This window comes from Epinephelus moara, chromosome 18, assembly GCF_006386435.1.
Source record: "Epinephelus moara isolate mb chromosome 18, YSFRI_EMoa_1.0, whole genome shotgun sequence".
Taxonomy (NCBI): Eukaryota; Metazoa; Chordata; class Actinopteri; order Perciformes; family Serranidae; genus Epinephelus; species Epinephelus moara.
Genome location: NC_065523.1, coordinates 28,126,608 through 28,144,888, shown reverse-complemented (window position 1 = coordinate 28,144,888; position 18,281 = coordinate 28,126,608). Strand labels below are relative to the sequence as shown.

General features: G+C 43.6%; 1 protein-coding gene and 1 long non-coding RNA gene across 2 annotated transcripts in view; one reads left to right on the top strand and one right to left on the bottom strand.

The window, feature by feature from the left end:
* The window catches only part of LOC126405051 (uncharacterized), a 172,823-nt gene that overhangs the window by 89,408 nt on the left and 65,134 nt on the right, over nucleotides 1-18,281 (bottom strand). The gene's annotated exons all lie outside the window — the stretch shown is intronic.
* On the top strand, nucleotides 2,677-6,508 carry tob1a (transducer of ERBB2, 1a). The gene is made up of 2 exons (XM_050068560.1): nucleotides 2,677-2,950; nucleotides 4,333-6,508. Exon 2 carries the CDS (start codon nucleotides 4,548-4,550, stop codon nucleotides 5,568-5,570), a length of 1,023 nt encoding a protein of 340 aa, XP_049924517.1. The 5' UTR covers nucleotides 2,677-2,950; nucleotides 4,333-4,547; the 3' UTR covers nucleotides 5,571-6,508.

The following is an 18,281-nucleotide window of genomic DNA, read 5'->3' as shown; positions in this document are numbered from 1 at the left end:
TGTGACGTCATCTCGCGAGAGCTTTGCTTGTTGCCGGAAGAAAACACAGGCGCCATGCTGAGCGCCGCTCAGAGTGGCGCTGGTTGTCCCGGAGTACAGTTGAGAGTTTTACTGCATCGATTGAAAACAATAGTTCGTGTTTGTGCTTATCCGAATTGCGAGAACAGGATGTCGCGCAACACCCCGTACAGCTTTCATAGGCTGCCTTTGTCGGACGGCGAGATGCTAAAGTTGTGGCTAGTTGTGCTACAAATGGATGCTTACACTCCTGTCCAGACACTGTGCCTTGCAGACCATCGGGTCTGCAGTGCTCACTTCTCCCAAGATGACTACTGCCAGCCGAAGAAGAGAAGACATCCAATCCCGAAACACCTCTTCCTCAAGAAAACGGCTGTCCCACGAGTAGAGAGAGCTACAGACACAGTGGAGGTAATGTTATATAAACAATGTTCGAAATGCTTAGTATGCTATTTACAGAAATAGCACTGGCGATCTGAACCGGTCAGTGGCGAAAAAAAGCACTTTTAATGCGCAAACTTATACGGGACGCATGCTTGTTTCGCGGCTCCAGCTGCATCCGCCTCCCTCAATACTGAACCAATTTTAGAACGAGTTGTACCTATGAATCATACGTTGTACCTATGAATCATACGCACACATACACATGGGGAAATAGAGCCCAGGTTGAAAAATACCGAACTTGTCCTTTAAAACAGCTCCCACGAGTCAGATTTTCACAAGACACTGAAAATGAGCGACAACATTTTGCAAATTACTCATTAAAGTTAATTTCTCCCTCAACCCACATTCTCAGCTGGAGTCAAAGCAAAGACTCCGACTGAGACCTACCGGGGGATTAGAGATCTTAGGGTGTTACAGTGCAGTCCTTCATAAGCACAAGTGACAGAAGCGGCACTGGGTGGAGGATACATTAGAGGATTACACCCCTAAGACAATATAGGAGTCTTAACATGTCTTATTATGGCTGCTGACCTTGCTTTGTCAGGTGACGGCTGCTTGTTACAACTACAAACACCACAATTTACACCCTACCAGGGGCCGTGCCCATGATGTAAACTTCCATAAAAAGCAGCTACCGGTGAATGTCTATATGTGTTTTGATCCGTGGAGGACGTGAGACATGAGATCGGGCTGAGCTGTTTCCAGTAAACAACCCAGAATGCCTTGCCAGGACCGTGGAAGTCGCAGTGCTCGCTGGCAGCCGACACACTCTCCCACCCAACTTCCCCACTCTAAGCTCGATCGTGAATCTGAATCCACGGGGCAATGTCAATCCATATAATCTCTCCTCTGTTCTGCCTCCGCCTGATCTATCGTCTGTTGCCTATTTAATCCCCGCAGCACTTTCCATGGGAGCCCTTTCGCACACATTTACAGCTCACGGCGAGCACATGACTCCGCTTGGCGAAACCTAAGTGCTTGAGGAATGTCTAAAAGTCCACTCTGTCAGCACCGGCAGCCTTCCTGTTTCCATTACGGGCAGCTGCTGGGATGACAAAAGACTCTAATACTGAATGTTATTAGGAGAGATATGAATAGAAAAGTACAGCAAAGCTTTGGAGACAATAAATCAATATTTATCTGTCTATAAGATCTTTGATAACAAATACTATGACTAGAATAACACTCACTCTTTTCCTCTGTGTTACAATAATCATTATAAAAATCAAAACACAGCTCATGATTTTTCCACTTTCCAACACAAACACTGACATAAAGTTACACTGACATTGTACAGCAGTGACTTCATATCATGAACACACAACTATGTGTGTGCTGGTGCACTTTAAATTTGGCAACAACGTGCGTTCAGCCGAGCAATGACGTGAGCAGCCTACATCAGCACCTTAGATACGGGCACACCATTCACCGTAGGGCTCCTGCCCCGTTTTAGACCAATCAGCGCCTGTGTTTTCTAGATAGCATTCAGCACCACCCACACTGCTGCCAGCTGTATTGTTCCGCTATAGGGAATCTCCTCTCGGGCTGTATACATCCATCATAACTCCTGCAGTTTTCAGTGACAGGACACGAATGACTACGGTCCTGTAAGAATAACCGGCGACAAAGAGGAAGTGTGTGATATAAATGAGAGTATAGTGCCGGAAATGGTCTTTTCAGAGCTGTAGTGTGCGGTGTAAACGTGAAACAGGCTGTGAAAGAGCAGCAGTCATGTGTGCAGTGTTTAGGAAAATCAATTGATGGCACTGTGTCGCTCATTTTGTCTAATAATGGTGGTTAGAGCTGCTTTTATCAGTGACAATAAACATGGTGCAGCTTGCAAAGCATCTGCAACACGATATATTCACATCAAAATAAAGTATTTGCTTCATGACAGCGATAAAAAGGGTGAAATGTGTATTTATATAATTCGTTTCTGCCTTTAGAATAATCACTTTAGCCTTCTGTCAGCACAGACCTAGGTTATCTCTGACGCAAGCGCTCATCACAGCCGTCTCTCCCATTTCACAGAATCATATGTCACGGATTGACGTCTCCGCGCAGCCAATCAGCGCCCGACTCGGCCGCTTCTCAGGGGGCGGGACTCGCGCCGCGGACCAATCGCGGCCGCTCGTATTGTTTTGACCTCTGAAACCGCATCACCGCCTACCTCGTGCCCATGGCGGAGGAAAGCTATAAATACAGGCAACGCTGTACCAGGACGAGGACGAAGTAGCAAAACTCCCGGAGAGGCGGGAGCTACTCTGCAAAGCCTGCTGAAAAAGAGGAAAACAAAAAAACTGCAAAATAACCTTAAAAACCGAAACCGAAGCAAACGCCAATCCTCCGACATGTACATGTACTGGAATACTTTTTTGTAACGTTGATAATATATTCTATGTGAAGAAAGTATTTATACTTTTTTTTTCTATTTGCACTAACTAACGGTACTTCAGAACTACTGAGAATCTTTATTTTTTACAAAAAAGTAAGTATCTCTCATCCGCCATTTTGTTTTTCTTGCCATGTATTCATTTATATGATATCAGTAAGTGTTTATTTATGCTTGCTGTCGTACTGTAGCTGTATTCGTACTTACTAAGCTGATTTGCTGCGTCAGTCCACGAAGTTAGGGAGGGGTGTGTGTGTGTGTGTGTGTGTGTGTGTGTGTGTGTGTGCGTGTGCGAGAGATAGAAAGTGTGTGTGTGTGTGTAGTATTTTTCTTATTTCAGGTCAAAAATATGACAACGATATCCCCTGTGAAACACTAAATGCGTCAGCTCGGTAATTTAAACTGCAGCCTACCATATTATACTGGTGTTCATTTTCATTGGTGTCATTTACAGACTGCTATAGTCATTATAGTGTTGCGTGTATCACAAAACTGCAATAATATCTCATGTAACTTTACGAAACTGGTAAGATGATTAAGGACCTGTAGCCATTTCGCAACAGCAAGGAATCTCCTCTTGGCTTTCGAGGGCAGTTTAGTGAGGGAGGCGTTTAATATTGCAGTTAAACCCCTAATCAACATAATCAACTTTTATGTATTTTAAGCCTTTATCCTTCAATTCAGCTCTCCAGCACTGCCTATTTCCTTAAAATCTGCTTTCTGGTTTGTCATTTACATTTTATTTTAACGTTATGTTGCAACCTTTTAGTATTTCGACATGTTGTGTTAAATTGCCAAACATATGGGTGTAGCCATGGTGCGTTTAATGTTATTTCCACATTGTTTTTAACATAGGAAGAGTTCCAACCACCCCAGTGACACCAATGTAGGCTTTGAAATCCAGCTAAATCATCTCCTGGCTACCTTAACCCCCCCAGCAGGCGTTATTGACAAGGCATGTCCTCGGTTAAGTTGATCACCTTCAGTCGATTGGCCTAAATGCAACAACCCCGCATTAGTTTCCCTGTCTCCTGCTATATGGAGGCTATCCAGTGGCTTATTATGTAACAGGATTCCCGAGTATTAGTGCGAGGTTAACGTGCTCAATACCCACTTTCTGACATTTACATAAACAATATACAGTGTGCCAGATGAACAGGATGTGTGGCTTGATCCCAGATCAGTGGGCTCTGTGTTGATGTTTCTGCCAGAGCTGCACATTTTCCTCCCAAGTGTGAAATTCTGCTTTGGTTGACTGTTGCGTGACATGATGATATCTGAGCTCACAGCTTCATAACTGCAACATGCACTGGTGCTTAGACAGACGGTTAATAATTAAAGGACACTTTCTTGCACTCCCCTTTTTAAAGTCTGCACTATAGCCAAAAGAGGCTGAGCTGATCTATGTGTTGTGAATTTATGTAAACATTTCGACATGAGTGATTAAGAGGTATTTGTTCTCTTGTTTATTGTTGCAGGAAAAAAATTATCACACCCTGTGGAAGGACACCGCTTCTACAAAACCAGCACTTTTGCTTTTGAACCTGTTTTATCCAAATACTGGTCGCTTTCGCCATCCTGCCTGGAGAGCATCTGTGTTGCCAACCACGGATAAACAAAGCAGACCCAGTGGACACATTCAAGGTCAGACACACCTAATCTTCACGCACCTGGTAAACTTCGGCAGTTAGCTATGCAGCTTGAAATCCAAGTAGCTCTCAACTTCATCATCTCGTACCTGTATAACAAGCTGCCGAGGCGGCGGGTTAACATTTTCGGAGAGGAGCTGGAGAGGCAGCTGAAGCAGAAATATGAGGGACACTGGTACCCAGACAAGCCATACAAGGGCTCAGGATTCAGATGTATCCACGTGGGGGAGAAGGTGGACCCTGTGGTGGAGAAGGCAGCCAAAGAGAGCGGGCTGGACATTGACGATGTCCGCAACAACCTGCCCCAGGACCTCAGCGTGTGGATTGACCCCTTCGAGGTGTCCTATCAGATTGGGGAGAAGGGGCCCGTCAAAGTATTGTACGTTGACGACAGCAATGAAAGCGGAGCTAACAGTGGGGGGCTCGATCTGGACAAGGAGATCAAGAACAGTTTCAACCCAGACGCACAGGTCTTCATGCCCATCAATGAGCCTGTGAACGGAGCCTCACCGGGCTCCACCTCGCCCTCTCCTCCTTTCGGCCACTCGGCAGCTGTCAGCCCCACCTTTATGCCCCGCTCCACGCAGCCTTTAACCTTCACGACAGCCACCTTTGCCGCCACCAAGTTTGGCTCCACTAAGATGAAGAGCAGCGGGCGCAACAACAACAGCAGCAGCAGCGCTGGGAACAAGGTGGCACGTACCTCTCCCACCAACCTGGGCCTGAATGTGAACAGTCTCCTGAAACAGAAAGCCATCTCCACCTCCATGCACTCTCTGTACGGGTTGGGCCTCGGGGTGCAGCAGCAGCAGCACCAGAAGCCCTCAGCCCTGTCCCCCAATGCCAAGGAGTTTGTGTTCCCCAGCCTTCAGGGCCAGGGCAGCCAGAGTGCTCTCTTCCCTGGGGACAGCTCGCTCAGCCTCAGCCCACTGCAGTACAGCAATGCCTTCGACATGTTTGCGGCCTACGGTGGCCTTAACGACAAGTCCCTTATGGATGGCTTGAATTTCAGCTTGAACAACATGCAGTATTCTAACCAGCAATTCCAGCCAGTTATGGCCAACTAGTACACGTAAAGGTACTACTTAAGCTACTACTTCACACAGAAACGACCAGAGATAATGTGATAAGGGGGGAAACAAACACAAATGCACATTTTGAAAAATTAAAAAAAAATGTAAACAAGAACAGAATGTCATGGATAAAAGGAAAAAGTGACTTGTCAGCTGTAAGATCTATGTTACGAGTCCAAGAGCATGAGCCCGAGGGTGAATTACTTTGCCCCCTTGAGTTATACCTTTAGTACAAGATGTCCAAGCTTGGTTACCTAAACTTCAACATGCATCATTGTTATTTCTTTTGCCAACCAAGCACAATTTTTTTTTATGTGACTGTTTTAAGATATAAAAAAAAAAGACAAAAAAAAAACACCACCACAAGTCATGGCCTCTTTCAGTATTTAAACATAACTGGACACCGCCAATTTTTGTTTTTCAAGAAATTGGCATAAATAAGTGGGATTTCCTGGTCTTTTTTCTAATTGTATAATTTAATTTAGTACAGAGTTTGTAAAATATCAGAGTATCTATTGTTTCTACGACATGGTATTGCATTTATATCTTTTTACTACTCCAGTGATCTGTGATGGCTGCAGCAACTTTATGTTTTCTTTTTTTATTGAAATTATAAAAAATGAATCCATCTTTGAAAAAAAAAAAAAACGACAAAAACATTGACTATTCTAAAGATTGTGTACAGAATATTCCGTAGTGGTGGGATTTAAGAATATTTGCTTTTTTGAAAAACATAAGAGTTGTATTTTCTGTTAAGAGTTTAAAGATTTTTGCTATATTATGGACAAAATGTAATCGTATATTAATTTTGTACCTACATTGTGCAATACTTGATAAAAACAAACGGTATAACAAAGTATTTGGAGTCAGTGTCTTACATGTTAAGAGGGACTGATAGTTTATTAAGTTTGTATTAAAAAGCTTGAAAATAATGACACTTGTTCAGTTTGTCTTTTGGTTTTTGTGGCTGAGCTGGTTGATGCCGGTTGTTATGCAGAGTATTTTTAGGGGTTTCTAACATGTTGGGACAGATCCAGCATTCTGTCCTCAGGTCAAAACAATCAGGTTTTTCTTAAAATACGCCCATGTTCATTTCACTTCACTGTTCAGTACACTGGTATGTCTTCAGTAAACAGTCCTGAGAGTTCACTCACAATAGGACAGGTCAAAAATGAGATGATAAAATACAACACATTTCATATCCTCTTCCTGTAACATGATCTATTAGTCCACAAGCCTCACCACAAACCCTCAGCTTTGCTCACACCATGCAGGCAGTGTTGGCCAACAGTTGCCCTTGGGTCAAGCATCATTACACGTATGAGTACTGGGAGTGTGACTGTGTCAAGCCTGATAACCTCCTAAACTAAAGCAAGGCCAAATATGTACAACAAGGCTGTTAGCTCACAGGCTGCTAAGCTATGTAGCTAATTTTAGAGGCATAAACAAGCACAAACCTTGCAGGTAGAAGAACACAGACCCGACAGTGTACCTTTAAGATGCCATGGTGTTCAGTGGGGCATGGGAGAAAGCTAAATTGTTTGCAGTAACTCTGTCTGCATCATCAGTCCAGCAGACTGTGGGCGACAGGTCAGGCAAACAGGCTCCAAGGTAAAAATCGAAGCATCTGCTTTAGTGCTTTTATGCAAGAATCCCCGCCAGCTGCAGGGTGCTATTCCTCTGCCCTATCACCTCCTTGTAGATGGGAGGCCACACTGAAAACTCCCTTTACAGGAAGTCATCAGTCACTCATTAACTTTAATAATAAAATACATCATGTAAGGGTGGATAACAGTGGTCAGACCTGTTCAGGAGCTGGTCAGTTACATTTCACCCAGTGTTCTCAAGGATGTGCCCTGTTAATGAATAACTGGCAGTACTTTTTTATGCAATGAGATCCGAGCATGTACCTCCAAAACAAGTATTGTGATATACAGGGGCTGGAAAACAAAGCAACATCTGGACTGAAACAGGCCATCCACTAAATCATTTATTGTGTTCATTTCATTTAAACTCTCTCAGCCTTTCCGAAAGTGCTTATAAAATGTCTCCCAAACATTTATTAAACACATAAAGTAAGACTTAAGCTTTGCTGCTTATGTTCTTTGGGGCTTCCATGTCAGATTGTTCACGCTGACACTAATCAATGTATAATTTCAGTTAAAACCTGACTCTGCTGCATCACAGTAAGGACTGATGTTCAGGGTCCGCTCAGCTGAAGTTGAGACCTTTGTGGTGTTACTGCTGCTGCTCGTGATGAGAGCTTGTTGGACTGTATCATGCCAGCGCTGGGCTGACTTAAAATCACCCTGACCCTGCTGGCATATCACGGTCCCTCTGGGGCCGGCTCATCATCGCTTGTCAGTCTGCGTGTCCCCTGATACACTTGGGGCTTGATAGGCTGTGTAAAGTTCAGTCTCTGTGTGCATGTGTGTGCATGTAGGACGGGGTTTATCTCAGTCGCTGATACTGTGAGTGTTACAGAGTCGGGTGGGAGTGTGTTTGTTTATCTTGGTCTGTGACTCGGTGTTTGTGTACATGTACAATCACCCAGGGTGTGGAACAGGTCGTTCTGAAAACACCTTTGATGGATTATTATTACTTTTGCACATCCCTAAACTGTCTGCTCTGCTATTTTTGTTATGCGTCTTCTGTACATTATTATTTAGGACGCGGAGCTAGCATAACAGAGACAGAAATAGAGGAGGCACAGACATCAACTCTCACTTCATCCACCTTTTGTTTCTCTATACAGGGAAAGAATCAAGAGAACATATGAGGTTGAGACTAGTGATGTCCTGTAAGTGCAATCATCAAAGCTTATCACCATCACTAGATCAGTTTGTTTGTCCTCCACTCATTTAAATGACATTATTATCGTACTTGGCATGTTACTAAGCTCTCTATCAGCCTGAAATTACAGTAAAACTGTATTTATGGAAGCATTCATGGCTGGTGAGGTTACGTCTGGAATGTAGTCTGTTAACGATAACGGATTATCATTTCAGTATTTATCATAACAATGTAATCTGATTACATTTGATCACTACAGAGCCAGGTTTCTGTATATAAAACAGGCGCAGGTTCACTCAGAGTCCATTATCATTACATACACAAAGGTTGGCATGTGAAAGGAGCTGTAAGCAACATTTAGAGAGTTAACATAGCAGCTAACAACTACATGCTATGAACAGATATAGTGATGTAATGGCACCCTGTCAAGCCAACTTTCTAGCCCTCTTTACACAGATTGTGTGATTACGGCTGTGACAAAGCCCCTTACTTATGCCACCACACAGAACCAAACAACGGCGGCATCATGCTGCTCCAGTGTGTGATTTAAGCCTGTCAGCGTCCTGGAAGCAAAAAATACCTGATGCCTATGACATGTATACAACAGTGTGTGCCTGTAGTGTGACATGTATTAATGCTTTGACAGCGCTTCCTAAACAATAAACAATGGCGTAACATAGCAATAACAATCATTTAACGCCCCTGTTTTACGGCAGCTGATATGTCAGCTGATCTGCTCAGAGGGTAAGGAGCTCCTGGACCTCACTGTTTCAAATTTATGGACCTCTTCGGCTGCTGTTCTTGTTTGAGTTAGCTGCTAACTGCAGCTAGCTAGCTGCTTTTTAAATCTCCCAGTGGTGGGTCACACACAAAAAATGAAAATGTCACACCCATACCGTCTAAGGTTCCTGCCCTGCTGGCTTTCCATTTTATACCGACATCAATTCGGCGCTGTTACTACTTTCGGTGCTGGCTTTAAGGCGAGACAACTCTGTCCGCCATTTTGCGATTGTACCTTTTAGAAAGAATGGCAAGGCAGAATAATGGCGGGAAATTCCTGCCTTGAACAGGCAGTGTAAAAGGGGCTTCTGTGTATTCTAGTGCACTGGCTAGCTTATTGTCGCTGCTCTGCACTGCAATCATACAGTGGTTACAGCCAATGTTATGACAACGTAGTCGGGGAAGTGTACTGCCCACTCTTTAGTCTTCCCCACAGGTAAAAATGTTAGCTTTGTTAGTACTATTGCTATTGCTAGTGATGTTTATTGAGTTAGCACCATTAGCCGCCACCTGGATGTTGAGACTATGTACGTGTAGACTATCCCAGACTTTCAATTACAGATATGCTATGAATGTCGTATACAACACCTTTAAAGTAGTAAATACATATTAGAATACATTTGTACTGTGTGCACTGATACAATAATTTCACTTCCCCAGGTGAGACTGAAGGACAGAGCAGGAAGGAAGGGAGGCTGTGTGACATAGAGGCTGTGAATGCCTTAAAAGTATGGAGCTAAGAATACCAGTGAGAAGCAAATCCAAGTAAGACGAGGCTGAGAGTGGGATCAGAATAGCACAGAGAAACAAAGAGAGACAGAAGCTTGATGAAAAGAAAAGGGAATGGGAAAGGCACGGAGCAGTGTGACTGGGAACGAGAGAAAGAGTGAGAGTGAAACACTGCCAGCGCCACTATTGATGCTAATCCGGTGCCAAGCGCACCCCTCAACCCCCCACAGTCCCCCCCTTCCGCCTGTCATAAAAACAGGTGGAGCTCAGCTCAGCTTGTGGTCCCAGCCAGCCGGACGAGGCCTTATGGTAATGTCACCCTCCTCAGCAAAAAACAGTTAATGGCTTTTCAGTCCTTTGCCTCAGTCCAACCCCTCACCCCGTCTATTTCTGGAAGCACGGAGCTGATTGAGCAATGATAAGCTTGAGGGAATTGTGCTTTCCTCTGAACATTACTTCACCCCAGCTTATCTGTATCTCACAGGGGAGCGTACAGGGTTTCAACCCAACGTGGAAGAAAGTGTTTGTGTTTTGTTGCTTTTTTCTTGAGAAATTCTTTCACGTCCTTCTAGTTTCTAGTTTACATTAATGAGAGAGATAACAGCGTCGACTGGTCTCACAGTTGAAGCTTAAGTGAGTATCAAGGGCACTGACACAGTTGCTTTAAACAGTTGCTCACACACCCATTTGGAACACATGAGCTGTTGCTGGTAGGCAGAAAGAAACAGTTTACATTCACTCAGATATATTCTGTACTAATACACCCTGCAGCTGCTGACTGTCTCGTGCTAATTCAAACAGAGCTAGATCTTAAAGGGACAGTTCACCTCTGCATCAAGAATACATATTTTACCTCTTACCTTCAGTGTCTTTTAATGGATCTAGATTGTTTTGGTGTGAGTTGACAAGTGTTGGAAATGTCTGCCTCTTCTCAAATATAATGGATCTAGATGTCACTCAGCTTGTGCTGCTCAAAGTGCCAAAAATATGTCTTTGAAAAACTCAACAGCAATGTCTCTTTCCAGAAGTCATGACCTGGATACTCAAGATAATCTACAGATCATGTTCACGTAGGAACTATTTTCCCTCTACTCTCTACAGTGCAAAAGGAAGTGTGCAACTGCTGCTCACCTAGCATCACTGAGCTAGCTAACGTTACAGCTCAACCAAGGAGGACGCTGTTAATGTTCACATTTTCCGCTGTCACAAGCACGAACCTCTCGTCAATGAGTGGATGCATGTGTCCTCCTAAGGGTGGGTGATATGGCCCTATAATAATATGACGCTATTTCAGAGTATTTTTGCGATAATTAAAAGAGTCTGAGAAGTCCAGGGCTGTTCATAAAACATTCAGGATGCCACAGTTTATTCCACACTACTGAAGCTGCTCCTCTTTAAGAACCACCACGGAGTCGCTAATAATTTTGCTTTCAGCCGTGCTTGTTGTTGCCGTGGGTGACAGTACGACGTCGAGTATCACAATGTGAATTTTTCATATGATATTCAAAAGTATACCAGTATTATCATGAACGAGATGATATGGCACACGCCTACTTCCTTCTGCGTGGTGATTTGGTTGGTGGGTGTAGTTCGGTAGACAGAAAATAGATCCTACATGAAACTGCTCACAACAAGGTCTGTGGATTTTCTTGAGTAACTAGGTCATGATTTCTGAAAAGAGACATTGCTGTTGAGTTTTTTAGATGTATATTTTTGGCGCTTTGGGCACCACAAGCCGAGTGCCATCTAGTTCCATTATATTTAAGAGAAGGCAGACATATATGCGGCCGATATCTCCGACACTCAGTAGCTCACACCAAAATAATCTAGATTCATAGACAGCACTCCAGATAAAGGGAAAAATATGTATTTTTGATTTTGGGGTGAACTATCCCTTTAAGTTTTGCAAAGGTTATTGCGTATTAACTATCAAGATTACATATTTTTTTAAGACTTAAGGGTGATTTTTTTTTTCAGTGCATCTAGCATTTTGTGTCCCAGTAGATACACTACTGTCTGATCTACCTCCACATACACACTTCACTGCGTTCCTGTGTACACACTGCCACACACATTCACAAACAGACTAATGCATAGTGGGAGTTGTCCAGTTTGCTTTGCACACTGTAGATAGCCCCAGCAGACACACACGCGCCCAGCCCTTTAAACTGCAGCTGCTCTTATCTGCAGAAAGGAACCAAAAAACAAACACACACCGTCCCGTCCCTGGCCCCCCTCCCTCCCTCACCACACCTCTCGGGGGGGTGACGTACTTTGCTTTCCAGTGCAGTCTATCACGACACTCCCATACCTGCCACCAGGTCCCCACGATACTTTGCAGCTACAGGGTGGGGAGAGAGATCTAACCAGCAGTGTTACAAAGCAGCTCTGCATAATCCCGGTTAACATGCAAATCAACTGTCGCTCTGCAGTTGGTGGTATTTCTAGCTACACGTGTTCTGCCTTATCAGGTAGACAGAGAGATTTGTTTTGTTTGGATTTAGTTCTGATCACATCTCTTTACTGCTTCAAGATAAGATAGAGTTAGTGAAGCCAGAGTTCTGTTGAAGCAAGTCACAACATGCCGCGTGTTACATTCAGAAATATGAGGAAAATCAGCAACTGGGGCCTTGACAGTTCCCACAATTAAAAACACTCATTACACTTCCTGAATATGGCTCCTCTTTGGGGATCAGATTTGCTATTAATGGATAAAAGGAACCTATTTTTAACATAAAACCATCCATGAGTCCACAAAGACAGCACTGTACCCCCCAACTTGCCTTTGTAATTGTGAGGAATTTAGCAACTTCCTGCAGTGTCCGAGCAACATGAATCAGACTCAGCTTGTCAAGCGGAGATTAATCAGCACTGTGCAATCTGCAGATCTGTGGCACTCGTGGTGGTGGTGGTGGGGGATTGGAGAGTAGGGGAAGGTATGGGGGTGGACACCTGCTATTCATCACTTGTGAGCGTGTATGTGTGTGAGGGAGGACGCTATAGCAACAAAGGAATCTTCTGGTCTCTCTGAGAGGGTTCATGCTTAGAAGAGGCTGATTTGTAGCCAGGAAAGACAGAGGGGCATGCTGGGAATGACTGGAGAGGAGAGTCACGCACGCAGAAATACATATAGAAGACAGTTGTGCTTCTTCTGCACATGCTCCGAGTTGAGAGGAATGCAACCGAACTGAAAGCATATGAAACTTTCCCTCCATGACTACTTAATCCATATTATCTCTATCCAACACGTCACCACAAAGTCTCCTCTGTTGCCGAGAAAAAATAGCTATTGCTTTCTAAACACCTTTTCTGTCTACTTAGAGTCAGTCTGGATTTACCTGACTTATACCTCAGAATGCTTTGAACACTTTCATGAATAACATTTACACACATTAAAGAGAGAAACCCCGGTGACGACCGGCCACGCAGCTTCTGACTCGTAACTAAGTCATGAGGCTTGAGTACACTTTGTTCTTTCGCTTTTTGTGGCTGTCTGCGCAGACTAAAATATTTTGTCAACACGGTTAATGTATTCTCAAGCCCTAAAAGGAAGCTCCTTTTTTTCCCCCCCGTCTGTCTAAATGTGCGAGGATGGGATTGTTGGCAAGCACGGCTCGCACTCATATGGATCAGTGGGACAGGAAGTCAAAACATGCAGAGATAAAGCCATCTCTGTGGCATTTACTGGCAGTGGTGCGGGGCGGTGATCGTGAATGAACGCTACTATGGCAGTTTTGTGCCCTTGAGAAATGCGAGGATGAGGTTAACTCCAGAGCAAAAAAGGAGAGTGTGTTTAGAGCTGAGCGAAGGAGTGTGAGGAGTGAGAGACACACTGTTCGACTTATTCCATAATAATTAGTGGCAAAAGAACATGTGACTGTAAAGAATGTAATGGCTTCTCTTCAGTTGTTTACAGGGCAGTTGAGAGATTATCGGGCCTCTCTTGTCCAAATGAACCTGTTTGGACATCACCAGGAAATGTCTCCACAGCTGGAGCAGCCCCGACTGACTCAGGACTCTGGAATTTCAACCATCCCACTAATAAGGCTGCCTGGGACACTCACGTGCAGGCCTGAACACACTCTTCCCCATTTCACTTTCTCTGACGTGCACTCACAATACTGCTGTAAATACTTAAAGGAGTTGTAAACGATACAGAGCATTATTTAGGAAACAAACAACTATTTGCTATGTAAAGACATATGGAGTAATGGTGTCCTGAGCAAAGAATGAAGTCATAGTACTCCTGTGTGTGTGCATGTTGTAATCCTAGCGTCTCTTTTCTTTGTTGAGGTATATGGTCCGGCAAAGCATGCATGTTATTGCCGCTGCTCTGTACTGTGCTGATACGATGCTTACCGCTGATAACCCCATCCTGACCTTCAGTGTCGTCACAGAAGCGTAGCGCCCACCTGCTGGTTCTCGTTAGCTCTGTCAGCACTGTTGCAGTTGTTAGCACTGTCAGCCACTGGCCCAGCTACCTCCATGTTGAGAAGTATGTGCAGACAACCAAGCTTTTTAAAAGATTTATTTTCTTTTATTAAAAAGACATAGGATCGTGAATCAAATGACTCAGACTAACGATGATTCTAGCCCCCTAAAGTGAGACTATAGCCCCTTTCCCACCTGACAAAAACCCACCAACACCATCTGGCATTTGTATTAAATGGTAAAGGTTCCAATCAGCATTTACTCCCGGGTCAAATGACTCTGCAGTAGTCACAGGTGTTTATCAGCTCCAGCTTCATTCAGCATGATAGAAATACAACACCCGGGTGGACACGCTAATTTTAGCCCCTTTGCTAGCGTGACGCAATGACAGGCCACCACAAGATACTGTCTCTGTCCAAGCAGCACTCAGATATCATTCAAAATTTAGTCTGCATCGTGTCTGAGAGAAAAGACTGAATAAGCGAAAGCTATAAAAACAAGTACTGCGACATTTTCACTGGCTTCCATGTTGCTTTCTACTGTTTACTAACCCATTTTCTGGTGTCTGGTCCATGGGCGGTGGAGCTGGGGGGCCAGGGGGAAGCAAGCAGGTGGAGAGGGTGTGGCTGCCCTGGACCCATGGATCACTCCATTTCCAAAGGGGCCCAATCTGACTGACAGGAAATGCATGTTTGTTGTTTAGTTAAATATCTTGTATAAAGTTTGTCTTGATTGCGAAAAATAAAAAGTAAGACTCCGTTGATGTCTTCCACAGAAAGGAGATGTTGTCAATTCCAGCCACTTTAGTACCCCCTTAATCGGGCACCGCCACTCTGCGTCAATTTGGTTCCGGGAGTTTTAAACTAGCATCTGCTGTGGGCCGATTTCTCTTCCCCTCGCTGCTTTTTGTCACAATAAAAGTGCAAAAATCAAGATCAGTAAGCTCAGGTCACATTACTGGATATAGTGTTTGGATAGTGGTCATTTTGGACATTTCATGTAGGCTACAGTGGATTGCATGCAACTTTTACTGGATTTGATTCTAACCGACAGCCAGTGGGGGAAAACATCATTGGTAAGTTGTTTTATATTTATTATTTGTGATGATAAAGGCTTATAGATGCTGGCTACCTGGTCTTTTTAAAAAGTAGTGTTTGTTGCTGCTTTTGTTGTAGACCGCCATGTCTGCTTAGTTATTTTATGAACAGCAGCAGGCCACATGTTGCTCACACTTAGTTTGTTGTCATGTGTAGCTTGATTGTGTCGGCTGTATGGCTGTGTGGCTGTAACTTATGGGCCTCTAACATCTCTGAATGTCAAACTGTGTTTAATTTTTCTTCTATGTTTGGTTTGCCTGCACTGCTAGTTAAATCTTCCTTACTTTTTATTCTTTATCTTGTTTTCTGTATCTGTTATCCGTAGTTTTCCCCTTGAATCTGTCTTGCATCTCCATACGGTTTACGGCATTAGAGCTCTGAGTCTCTGCCTGAGCTAGAACTGGGTCCAACCCGACCAGTCGGCTTTAATTTCTCATTAATTCTTAGGGCTTGAACTGGGTAAAGAGCGATGACTGCGACTGAGAGAGGGAGTGCGACGGAATCGGGGGAGAGAGATAAAGCGCGAGAAGGAGGGGCTACAAGGTGGCTTGGTTGGCAGTATTTGCTTCTGCCTCCCCAGCAGTTGGAAAAATGTTTGTAACTTGCAGTGAAGAGAGGTGATCATAATCTGTGCGCTGCATTGTTTCGGACCACCATGCGCACTATATGCACTGTGGTGTGCAGTCTGCAGACGAGACAAAAGACAGCTAAGACAACAGAAGTAAGAGAAGAAGGAGAAGTGGTGCGAGGAAACGTGTCAGCCCTTAGCTTGTAATCAATGTTTTAATATTAAATATATCTGGGCAGTATTACAGTGTATAAAATATTATATACATATTTGGACTTGGTCTCAAAACTGCTGCCACGGCGTGGGTCGGGCTTGGACAGAAATTGTGCGGGCTCAAATAGGTAAACTGGGCCCAGTCAGAGGTCTAGGCTGCATTAGGGGCCCACTACCTGCTCCCCCTGCATTGACCATCAGCTCTGTGCTCTGATCTCACACACACTTTTTGGCCCCCCATCTTCTGAAGTGAATCTGGAGTTACTGGTCTGGTTCGTCTGTGACGTTGAACGTGACACGCCAGGGAAAAAAAGTAATATATCGTCTATTATTAACAGGATTTACCTCATTTAAAAAAGCTGTATACATGCGCTATTTGGTGGAAAATTTTGGTGGACAAGAGTATATGTATCTTTTGCTAAAGAGCAGCCACTGTGGGCGAAGTGTTGCACAAGCAGAGAAGACTCATAGAGCTAACAAACTGACTCAGTAATGTCGGGTACACAGCAATATCGATCTAAAGTTTGCTATTAGCTAATATTAGCCAGCATAAGCTACATGTAACCACCAAGTTAGGCTGTAGCAGCAAAAAATGTCAGTATACTGAACTATGTAAAGACACATTTTATTACCTAAAAAAAATGTGTTATTTCTTCCTCCAAAAGCTACACAGTGTCACTTTAAGATGACAGCTACAGTTGACACAAGGCAGTGAGACACATAAATCCTGCTGCTAGAACAACATGTATTCTCAGCGCTGTTGACCGTGCTGACTCAACCTGTTGGGGCGGGTGTGCACCTCTATGCAAATAAAACGGCTCTTATTTACATGCATTTACAAGACAGTTATGCTAGTTATTTGCATTGGTAATTGTAAAAACACGCTCCATTAACAGTTTAACCTCTGTGTCAATTTCATTTACATTCCCCTGTTCCCTCAGAGTGTTACTTCCCGAGGCTCAGATGTTTGCACTGCTTAAAACATTAACCTCAAGGTGAATGCAGAAACAGCTTAGCGTGTATAGGTGTCACCTCGGTGAACTGATTAGGTCTGTGGTGTTTCTTACGGATACATTGTCGTCCTTTGATTCTGCTCTTTACGTCAAGCTCTTTGCTATTGTGGAACTAACAGACCTTGATCTGCATGTGGGATGAAATATCATATCTGTTTTTGTAGCTTGAGTCAGAACCAAAAAAATGATCCTGCCTCTGCCAGTGTCCTCACAGAAGTGTGGTCCAGTTTGTGCAATTATCTAGGGAATGTACCACACACCTGTCAACCAACAGCGCAGCACAGAGAGGCTCTAATGAAGCCAGACTTGGTGGTTATGATCGAGATTCCTCCATCCAACCCTCTCTATTTTGGTGTGTTGATCATTACCAGTAAAAGTAGATTTATATGTGTGTTAGTGGTGGATCAGGATTCAGAAAAAACTGACAGTTCAAGAGGGTATTTATATTCCCATCCCCATAGAAATCATCTTTTATATTGTTTTTACGCTGAGTATAGTGAATTAGCCACAGTAATATATTTTCTCATGTCCTGGGATTTCTTCTCAAGATGAAATTTAATGTATTTCCAATTATAAAGCCTAAATGTCTGTGGTGTTAAAGTTAAATTGCGGGCTGAAAGATAAAGTCATAATTGCTATAAACATATTAAAACAGAAAAATTAAAAGAAGACAGTTTCTGTAATTGCTTCAAACACATTGTTAAAATATTTTTACTTTCTGCTCGTCTTCCCCGTCCTTTAATCAGCTCCCTAAAAACACCAAATTAATTGCTTCGTGTACTGTTGCGGTGCGGTGTGAGAAATGAAAGATTATGAAACTAACATAAACTGTCAGGTATCATCCAGGGCTATTTGCAAAGGGCTTCATCATTTGTCACATGCTAAAATATTGCATGACACAAATAAATAGGGAGGAGGAGTTGGAGGCTGTTAACTTGCCGCGGAATCCAGTTTGGGCCGAGGATGCATCCGAAATAATGGCTGAATTAATCACAGAGTGTGGGTGAGTGGTGATGCAAATTCCTATGCTCTTGGCAATAAACAGTGATGCATATGGGAACCGGAGCATTGGAAGGACAAG

What these genes read in the sequence shown, in the direction of transcription:
- tob1a (XM_050068560.1), top strand. Translation starts at nt 4,548, where the DNA reads ATGCAGCTTGAAATCCAAGTAGCTCTCAACTTCATCATCTCGTACCTG.